The sequence below is a fragment of the Lathyrus oleraceus genome, chromosome 4, assembly GCF_024323335.1.
Source record: "Lathyrus oleraceus cultivar Zhongwan6 chromosome 4, CAAS_Psat_ZW6_1.0, whole genome shotgun sequence".
Classification (NCBI taxonomy): Eukaryota; Viridiplantae; Streptophyta; class Magnoliopsida; order Fabales; family Fabaceae; genus Lathyrus; species Lathyrus oleraceus.
Genome location: NC_066582.1, coordinates 246,357,613 through 246,368,646, shown reverse-complemented (window position 1 = coordinate 246,368,646; position 11,034 = coordinate 246,357,613). Strand labels below are relative to the sequence as shown.

The window sequence follows — 11,034 nt, the reverse complement described above, 5'->3', positions numbered from 1 at the left end:
AACATGGTTATGGCTAAAGAGCAAAAGTTTTAGTTGTTAGGGATAATGTGAATGCTATCGACATGGAAGCATGTTTATGGCACCAATGACTTAGTCATATTAGTGAAAAGGGGGCTGAATGTTTTGGCCAAAAATGATGTTCTTACTAGATTAAAGAATGCAGATTTGAAGAAGTGTTCTCATCGCATGACTGGTAAACAAACTAAAGTATCTTTCAAGAGACATCCTCCATCAAGGAAGTCAAATTTGCTTCAATTAGTACATTATGATGTTTGTGGTCCATTAAAGGTAAAATCCTTTAGTGGTTCACTTTATTTTCTTACCTTTATTGCTGACTGCTCTAGGAAAATACGGGTTTATGCCTTGAAGACAAAAGACCAAGTGTTGGGAAAGTTTAAAAAATTCCATGCTTTGGTTGAGAGGCAAACAAGCGAGAGGTTGAAATGTGTTCGTTCAAATAGTGGTGGAGAGTATTGTGGACCATTTGATTCTTATTACAAGCAACATGGTATTGCACATGAAAAGACTCCTCATGAAACTCCTAAATTGAATGGTTTGATTGAGAGGATGAATCAAACACTAATTGAGCGAGTAAGGTGTAAGCACTTTGAAGTTAAGTTGCCTAATTATTACTGGGCGAGGCATTTTACACGACAGTGCATGTTCTTAATCTCACTTCTACTGTCGCTTTGAATAGTGAAGTTCCAGACAAAATTTGGTTTGGAAAGAATGTAAAGTATGATCATTTTGGGAGTTTTTGGTTGTAAGGTTTTTGTGCATATTCCAAAGGATGAAAGATTCAAGTTGGATGCAAAGTCAAAACAATGTATCTTCATCGACTATGGGCAAGATAAATTTGGTTACAGGTTGTATGATCCTGTAGGTAAGAAGCTTATTCGAAGCCGCGATGTGGTGTTTATGAAAAACCAAACTATTGAAGACATTTATATGGTATAGAAGGCTACACCCAAGAAAGATACCAGTTTGTCTAATGTTCATCCAATTTTGTTACCTAGTAATAATCTGGATGCTATTGATGGTGATGATCACAATAGTGAGCCATGTGATTAGGTTGATCATCAACAACTTTTATATGAGGTAAGTATTCCAACTAATGATGGTGAATGGGAGAGCGATATGTCACAAGATGAGAATCTAGGTGAAGCTTCATAGTCATCTCAAGTTCAAGTTAAGAGGTATAATACACAGAGACAACCTTCTACAAGGTATAATTCTGATGGAGAAAGACCCAAATATGATAAGTCCACTTGCCTCACTTATTTAAGTAGAAAAGATCATTTTAGGGTTGAGAGACATAGAGATAAAATAAGGATTCAAAAGAGAGAAAAGACGAGAGAAACTTATTCCCGTTTTTTTGAAACCAGTCTCACTAAATCGACGATCCCCGATTTGTTAACCGTCAGATTAAACTTAAATTTGGAGGACAGATTTGCAATATATATATATATCTAACTTTTGTCTATTCAGAATTTTAAAATAAGGTATGAGGTGAGATATATCTTCTTTACATTGAAACTGTTGACTTGAGTAATTTTTTAGCTTTTTTATTCTTATTTGTAATCTAGTTTGCTTTGTGATTTGCAGTTATTAGCACTAGTTTGTGAATCACTTTAAGACTCTATGGTATCCTTAATTGATTATAGTGAAGTTATTTCTTTGGTCTGAACGAATCGTGTTTTTTACTCTCATATTAAGGGGTTTTACACGTTAAAAATATCAGTGTTCTTTTGTGCCTTTATTTGTTCGATTTGCCGTCTTATATTTATTGTTAATTCTCAAAGTTCTTACAAGTATGGGGGATTTTATACCCTCTGCGTATTAGTCTATTATTATATTTTAATTCCCCTATAGGTTTGATGATGAACGTATGAAGGTAAAATATTTGAAGGTTTGAAGTTCTTATTGTGTTTCTGGATTATGTGGTGATTTTGTTGGGTTGGGTGATTGAAGATTAGAGAGACAAACAAAAAAGAGAGAGAAAGAATAAAACTAAATGAAAAGAATATTAAAATTACCGTGTAAAATGCAAGATTGACATTAAGGCTTGGCATTCATTTTTTGAACAACATAAAATCTTCCGCAACTTAATTTCCATATACACTTTGGGTGATTATGGTTTATGAAAAGATAACAAATTGATAAAAACAAAGTTTAGTTGCAAAAAAATGTTGCAACATTGTTCAATAATAAGAAAAATTGATAAAAATAGATTCATTACAATAATATCACGATTCTACAAGTAATATGAAGGTGTTCAAATTGTTGCATCCAAATCATGCAGTTCATTATAGATTACTACCATCTGAAAAAATCCAAAGACAATGAATATAAGAAATAAAAAGTAAACATATCTGAATCATAAATATGGCAATCTAATGAGACTTTCATACTAAACCGTGATGCTGCAACTCATGTTAAGAATAAGATGGTAAACCTTGATTGTGAATTTGTAAGGATATATTAAAGAATACAATATATTCTTAAACAGATAAAATAACAAATGAATAATGTATACAAGTTAATTCATAGATATAATGCCACAAAGCATCTCAACATAAAGTTTTTTGACCTATATAATAATACCACAAAGTATCACACCATGAAGTTTTTTGACTTACAAGATATCATTGTCTTTACATAAAATTACAAATTAGCATGCTTCATAGACATTTTTGATAGTAGTCATAATTAAGTTAGTTAAAAAAAACATAATTTTTAGTGCATATCTATAATTAATATTTATATATAGTAAATAAAAATTTATTAAATAATTAATAAATATATTTTTAATTATCTTAAGAGTATTAAATAATAAATATATTTTTATTATTAAAATCAACCTATCTAATTTTTTAATTTTTATGAGATGGAGAGAATAGTATATAAACTTGTCTCCAAAAAAAAAAAGAAAAGAAAAGAAACAATACTAATATATTTAACTCGAGAGCAGAAAGAAATGTAAAAATTAGAAAAAGTAGACGACGAAAGGTTAAAAAAGTTTGTTTATCGTACAAATAAAAAAAAGGGTTTGTTACTCCCTTTTTACAAAATAAAATCAAAATACAAACGAAAATCTGACTACCAGTGCCAAGTGGACAGCGACGCCGTACAGCAACCCATTCATTCCTCGCCGTGAGTGACCAGCGCAACCCAACTAACCCCAACCCTAATTCTCATTTCTCCCCAATTTTTCATTCTCACCAAGATTCAACCCTAATTCCCCAATTAATTTTCCCCCTTTCACCCCTCGTCTCACATATACAATTCCTTACCTTTTTTAATTGTTTAATTTTCTCTTCTTTTCTTTCTTTTCGACACCTCCGCTAGATCAGGTTTCAACACCATGCTTCTTTTTATTCAGCTTTGACGATTCCTCAACGGTAATTTCAACTCATACTCACTACCTCTACCTTTATATTTCCCCATAATTTTGATTTTGATTATTCACATTGCTATGATGCAAGTTTTACTCTGTCTTCATTATTGCCTGTTGATTGATCCCAACTCAATTTTGATAGGGACTGAATTAATCTAATAGTGTTGCAGAGAATTACTATGCTGAATTTCTGATTTTGAGGAAATATCAGAGAAAAAACAAATTAAAAATATTTGGATTTTGGGTGGTTTTTTCTTTGATAATGAAATGTTGGATGATTTTATATCATGGGTTTTAGAGGGGAGAGGAAAGATTACATTGGTTGTTTTAAATGGGAATGCAACCAATTCATGCAGTTTATTATTATTATCATGTTAGAACTTGATGGATTAAATCAACATAGAAGTGTTTTTTGTGTGTGAAAGTGTTAGCATTTCATTGGTAATTTTTTTGTCAATTTCAATGGAAATGTTGTACTTTTAGCTGGCTTGTGATGTAAGTTATGTTGTTGGTGCAGAATGGTTTAGTGTAAATTTTTTTGGAAGGTAGCTATCTGTTAAAAGCATGAGTAGCAGTGACGTAGATAAAACCTTAAAAGAAAAGGAGCCTAAGACGCCTCCAGTGGCTACATCACAGGTCTTTGTGGTTTCTTTTTTGTTTTGTTTTGTTTTTGATGGTATTGATGATTGAGTACTTTATTTGTGATGCCAACAACACCCTGTTGCCCTTTCCAGGAGCAGTCTTCAACGGCAACTGGTACTCCGGCAGTTAATCCCGAATGGGCTAATTATCAGGTTTTTGGTGAAAAACTCTTTGGAATCATATGTCTTTTTATTAATGCCAAGCTTGGATTTTGATCCGCAACTCTTTCATTCCACAGGCATATTCTCCTATACCTCCGCCTGGATACATGGCATCAAGTCCCCAAGGCCACCCATATATGTGGGGTGTTCAGGTAATTGCCACATACATAATTATTGGTCAATATCAGTTTCCGAGTTCTGAAGCGATTTCTTGAACATTTAATACTCTTACTAACGTCACTGCGGCCGTTGCTCTCAATATTTTATCCTATTACAATGATCAAATATAATACCTGTTAAGAATGTGTGATTGGGCCTAACTCAACCCTACAAAACCGGTTTAAACCGGTTGGTAAAGTGAGGATTGTCCCCACTTATAAACACATGTTCAGGCCATATATTGTCCGATGTGGGACTCTTAACACACCCCCTCACGCCCAGGACTGGACATCTGGAGCGTGGAAATAAATGGTGGGTGGCCCGAGAAATATGTGTGATTGGGCCTAACTCAACCCTAAAAAACCGGTTTAAACCGGTTGGTAGAGTGAAGATTGTCCCCACTTATAAACACATGTTCAGGCCATATATTGTCCGATGTGGGACTCTTAAGAATACCTAATGGGAACCAAATTCCTTCAGCTGTGTAAACCAGTGGTGAATATAGATATTTTTTGCTTTTACTTGACAAGATAATATCATTGTTAAACTGAAATTGGAAGTGGCGTGTTCATTTTTATGTTTCAGCAATGAAGCACCGATACGTCAAAAACTCTGCCGAATCTTATTCGATACGTACCGATATGCAAATATGATCCGATATGACACCGATACGTATCGAAGGAGTATCCAAATTTATTTTATTTAAAAAATAAATTAAAAAATTCCGATACGGCGATACGCCTCCGATACTCCAAGGATACGTGATTTTATTTATTTTATCAGATTTTCTTTTTAATGACCCTTTATTCCCCTTTTTAAATGACCCTTCGTTTCTAGTCATTTTCTTTAATATCCTAATTAATCCTTTACATATAATTACCATTTTTTAAAATTGGTTTGATTTCCCAAATTTCTTATCATTACTAATATTTAAAATTTCATTCATATTAATTATTACTTATTAATATTATTTATAATAGAATATTTTTATTCAGAATAATACTTTGCTTGCCACGTTTCTTTCATTTTCTCCCGACCCTATGAAGTAAATTTAGAAGCTGGTCAATTTACCTACGATTTAACTAAATATTTAATTATAATTTTAATATATGTATCTTAAACGTATCGTATCTAGTATTTTTTAATTAGTGACGTATCAGGTACGTATCGTATCCGTGCTTCATTGCGTTTCAGGATATGGGTATGAATAGCAGTATAAATATCACTGTGTGCACTTTTGTTTACAAACATTTTTGAAAATTGAGTATATAAGAATTTATCACATATGATATATAAAAACGTAAACATATAGAATTTAATTGTATGCGATTACAATTTCCATAATTTTCCAAGTCATTTATAAAAATACTCCATAAAATATATCAAGTCTACAACTACAGAAAAGGGATGAAAGTAAAACCTGTGTGTTTGCGGAATCGCGAGTCACCGCGTAACAGCGTTCATCCCACTATCTTTGAAGCTCCATCCCTGCAGCAATACAATTTAAGTTTATTTTAATATTATTATTTATATGGTATTGTCTTTACACATCTTATTTTGTATGATTATGAACTTAGTTTAATGTTGTGATTTTGAGGTTATTTTCTTCATCTATGTTAAGAAATGTGGTTGGGCCTAACTCAATCCTATAAAACCGGTTGGTAGAGTGAGGACTGCCCCCACTTATAAACACATGTTCAAGCCATATATTGTCCGATGTGGGACTCAACACACCCCCTCACGCCCAGGACTGGACATCTGGAGCGTGGATATAAATGGTGGGTGGCCCGATAGCAGAAACCTAATAGTAGGTGGCCCACCGAATCTTAAACCAGACTCTGATACCATACCATGTTAAGAAATGTGATTGGGGTTGGTAGAGTGAAGACTGTCCCCACTTATAAACACATGTTCAGGTCATATATTGTCCGATGTGGGACTCATAACAATCTATGATAATTTCTATGAGCAATTTTTAGAGTGTAAGTGAGTAATATCAACCATTAAATAACAAATTAAAGGTAGATATTGTCGGTACATCATGACAAATCATGCATTTGTGAAAATCGAAACCCTTGATAACAAATTAAAGGTAGAGTGTAAGTGAGTAATATGAACCATTAATTTCTGTCATTTATTTTTTTGATTGTTTTCCAAGTGTACTTGTGTATAGCTTGCTACACCAATACTAAAAAATATCTACTTTGAATTGAATTTTCCTCCACGCTTCCGTTGTTTCATTGATAAAATGCTTTCATGCAGCATATTATGCCTCCCTATGGCACCCCACCACATCCTTATGTTGCAATGTATCCTCCCCATGGTGGCATATATGCTCATCCATCAATGCCTCCGGTATTCTTTCGTAGACTATGCTTTCTTCAGGTTATTGTATTGTTTGTAATTGATCGATCTGTATAATCTGGACTTCATTAACAAATATTTGCACTTCTCTATGAATTTATTTAGGGGTCTTATCCTTTTAGTCCTTATGCCATGCCTTCTCCAAATGGTATGGTGGATGCTTCAGTGAGTATCTTTGGCCTTAACCTTCTTTGCACTTCCTCTTTTGCCTTTGCTCTTTCTCTCTCTCATGTGCTGGACTTGTTCTTATTCAAGTACGCAGAAAGTAACCTATGAATGGAAATGCAGGGAAATACTCCAGGAAGCAGTGAAGCTGATGGTAAACCTCAGGAGGTGAAGGAAAAGTTACCAATCAAAAGATCAAAAGGAAGTTTGGGTAGTTTGAATATGGTTACAGGAAAAAATAATGAACTCGGTAAACCACCAGGGGCATCGACCAATGGAATTCATTCCAAAAGGTAAGATGCAGTGTATTGATTGACCGAGTTGTTGAATTATGCACTCTTCTAGTTGAATGAAAGTAATCCTGTAATCCCTGCCTGAATTCCTGTCAAATAATGGTTTTAGAATTGTAATAATGAAGAATTATGCCCTCTTCTAGTTGAATGAAAATAATCCTGTAATCCCTGCCTGAATTCCTGTCAAATAATGGTTTGTAGAAATATAATAATGAAGAATTATGCCCTCTTCTAGTTGAATGAAAGTAATCCTGTAATCCCTGCCTGAATTCCTGTCAAATAATGGTTTGTAGAAATATAATAATGAATTGATATAAGTAGTGGTCTGTGGACTTTCTTTAGATGAACTAGCATTGCAGGTTTTTTCATACAGCTTCAAAGATGTCTTATAAGGACGTTATGTGTCAATTTTTACATAGAGCAGCATTGTATATTTAACTTCTAATGCCTTCAAACACCAGTTACTTTATTCATTTTTTTATTTATTTTCTAATTTATCAATATTTCTGCATCATTGCCTTGTCTAGTGTACAAAATTTATTGGTAGAGTTGACAGTTGGTGGTTAATCACTTCATTTAAGTCCCTTGAGTGCTTTAGTTTCCTATTTAAAATTGTATACTGGCTGCTACTATTCTGATATGAAAACTTGTATTTACAGTGGTGAGAGTGCAAGTGAAGGTACTAGTGAAGGAAGCGATGAAAACTCCCACAATGTAAGTTCTGTGCCACTTGTTAGTTGGCTACTGCTTGGTCAATATTTCTTCAAACAAGAAGTGACACAACCTTTCATCCATGTTTACTCTTGCATGCACTTATTTATGAAAATATCTTCTGTGCAATGAGGACAACATTTTGTTGCAAAACTACAAGAACCAATTAATGTTGACATTTTATCGCCTAAAATCATTTTCTAACACGATCATTTAAAAAAAATGTCTAACGTGTTTGAAGAATTGGAAAGAAAATGTTGGGTGCATAGCTCCTACTGCTCATCTTCTTGTAGTATGTTTAAGAATTACAGATTTAGCACAGTTGTTGGTCAAATCTTAAAATGAAATATCTTCAAGAAAATGCTACGTACATCTAGAATTGCAGACCTTCCTAATTATCAACATGGATACTGATTGAGCCTTCAAACAAAAACCAAGTGATTTGTTTTAGTTGGTGTGGCAGTTATTTCCATAAGCTGTTGCGCATGTAATTCAATCGTTAAGCTAACATACAAATTTCTATGTTGAAAGAAAAATAATTTAAAGATGCGTCGTTTGGAATATAGGTGTAAACTATGTACCGGAGCTATATTTATTTAGACATGAACTAATAATAAATATGAAGATTTACAATTAGCCTAGCTACCATAATTACTTAGTGCTACATCTATTTACATTCACCAAGCTTTTTACATATACAACTTATATCCAAAGTCCTTCCAAAGACTTGGCGAAAACATCTGCCAATTGATCATTTGGACCAGCAAAGCTTTACATTATTTGTTGGATTAGCTTAATATACTAATTAAGGTTTTCAAATTGATTGCCAGTGCTATTGGTCAGACAAATTTAATATATGAATTAATATATGTACTAAAGCTTTAAATGTTTATCTTAAACAGGTTCATTATCTGGTACATCCTTATTCTTAAATCGGTGGGGTTTAAACCCCACATAGTACAATATGTTCATGATCCACCCTGTTTAGAATCTTAAGAAGGTTTAGATTGATCCAGAAATGACATGTATTGTATCTTATTATAATGGGGTTTTCTACATAATGGCATGCATATCTTCTGGGTGATGCCTAAAATTATTAGTTTTTTCTGCTGAATTTTCACTGTTAGCATGGTATTTATTTCAATAGGTTTTGCAGGATTCTCAATTGAAATCCGGGGAGAGACAGGATTCTTTTGAAGGTCTGTTATTGTTACATTTGTAAATACTGTGTGTTGATTTGAGTATATAAAAAAATTATGCTTGTCACAACTGAAATGTTTTGCTGCATTACAGATGAGCCGTCTCAAAATGGAAGTTCAGCACATGCTCCTCAAAATGGAGTACTTAATACACCTCATACAGTTGTTAACCAGACTATGTCTGTCGTGCCTATGTCTGTTGCCGGTCCTCTCGCAGCAGTTCCTGGTCCCACTACTAATTTAAATATAGGAATGGATTACTGGGGAACACCAACTTCATCCACCATTCCTGCAATGCATGGAAAGGTACCTTCTAGTGCAGTTGCTGGAGGGATGGTTAATGCTGGGCCTAGAGATGGTGTTCATTCACAACCTTGGCTACAGGTTAACTTTGTCAACAGGTTATGTTATCTTGTTGCATCATTACTTTGCTAAACCTCTCATCTTTTCTGGCTAACTATTAGGATGAAAGGGAGCTTAAAAGACAAAGGCGGAAGCAGTCTAATAGGGAATCTGCACGTAGATCCAGGTTGCGAAAGCAGGTAATAGAGTTAGCCTTTCCTACTTCTGCCTCGATAGTCATAAATCAAATTAATGTTGGTGTTTGTGGTTTTCAGGCTGAATGTGATGAATTAGCTCAGCGTGCTGATGTGTTGAGTGAAGAAAATGCCTCTCTCCGTGCTGAACTAAGCCGGATCAAGAGTGAGCACGCGAAAGCACTTGCTGAGAATGCAGCCCTCAAGGTGATTTTGAAATCTTGTTATGTTTGGTATCTCGATATTGTCTATTCCGCATACCATTTGATATCTAAAAATATTTCAACCCCGATTCAAATAAGGGTCAAAAGGTCTGGTGGACCAAGTGGCCATTTCGCTTTCAAATTGCATTGCATTCTCAAATTCTGTAAAGATTTATGCAAATACTAAACCTGCTATCTGATACAGGCGAAACAGGGGGAGATACCGAGGAACGAGGATATAGTGCCGGGCCAGAATGATCAGCATGTGGGTGGAGACACTAAACAAAGTGGTCAGAGTTAGACAGAGGCTGTGCAGGGTGTTCATTAGGATCTAGTTTCCTCCTTGATGTTGCTTTTCAGGAAGATAACCTAACCAAATAGCAACAAGTTATTGTTTTTGGATAGCTTCTAGTTAAAATTATATCAAAGTCGATCGATCATATGTAATATTAGGACCGGTTTATCCTATATGATCCCTCATTCGTAACTTATCTTGCTTTTGACAGCAAAACCCAACCTGGATTGTAGATTCATCCCTTATCTGCCGTTTCAAATGTTGGTGTTTGCCGATAAGAAATATGGTTTAAACAGTTCATCAAACAAAAAATAATATTAGTCAAAGAAAGTTGATGTATTTGGTTTAAAACTTAAATTAAATATATCAATTTTCTTTTATCAAATTTTATTTATATGATTGAAGAAAGTATATGACATGAAATTGCATGAGATCTTTATTTACAAATCTTGAGACACTGGGATTGACAAATGACAAATGATCACGACGACTAAGATTACGACATTAAGTATATAATTTAAAATTTTAAGAGATCAAGACATTAAGTATATAACTTAAAATTTTAAGAGATCAAATATATACTCCATCATAAGGAATATCTCATTTATATTTTTTCTTTCCCTTAAAATAATTGTCCATTTATATTTATGATATAATATTTATTATTATTTTTTCAGTATTATACCTCTATTCATTAGATTTCATTTTATTCAATTAATCTATAAAATAAGTTAAATAAAAATATTCTAGTTTTTTCATTAATATTAACATATTTAATTATTTTCTTAAAAATTGTGAATTATTCAATTAAAACATTTTTCTCTTACATACATCTCTTAGCCTATTCATAATAAATGTGAAATTTATTATTCACTTAACTTATTATGTAATAATAATAAAAATAATTAT

General features: G+C 33.4%; 1 protein-coding gene across 10 annotated transcripts; it reads left to right on the top strand.

Annotated features, from left to right (window-relative positions):
* The first annotated feature begins 3,057 nt into the window (after positions 1 to 3,057).
* Positions 3,058 to 10,384, top strand: LOC127074864 (bZIP transcription factor 16). Of its 10 annotated transcripts, none has more exons than XM_051016263.1 (14): positions 3,066 to 3,153; positions 3,349 to 3,401; positions 3,915 to 4,033; positions 4,132 to 4,194; positions 4,278 to 4,352; positions 6,622 to 6,714; positions 6,829 to 6,888; positions 7,012 to 7,181; positions 7,841 to 7,895; positions 9,040 to 9,091; positions 9,186 to 9,475; positions 9,556 to 9,633; positions 9,709 to 9,834; positions 10,036 to 10,384. In XM_051016263.1, exons 3-14 carry the CDS (start codon positions 3,962 to 3,964, stop codon positions 10,129 to 10,131), a joined length of 1,230 nt encoding a protein of 409 aa, XP_050872220.1. In that variant the 5' UTR covers positions 3,066 to 3,153; positions 3,349 to 3,401; positions 3,915 to 3,961; the 3' UTR covers positions 10,132 to 10,384. The 10 variants fall into 10 exon arrangements, with proteins under 10 accessions (XP_050872227.1, XP_050872229.1, XP_050872226.1 ...); XM_051016264.1 differs by having other exon boundaries at positions 3,067 to 3,153; positions 3,354 to 3,401; XM_051016267.1 differs by having other exon boundaries at positions 3,070 to 3,153; positions 4,132 to 4,191.
* Positions 10,385 to 11,034: the final 650 nt, after the last annotated feature.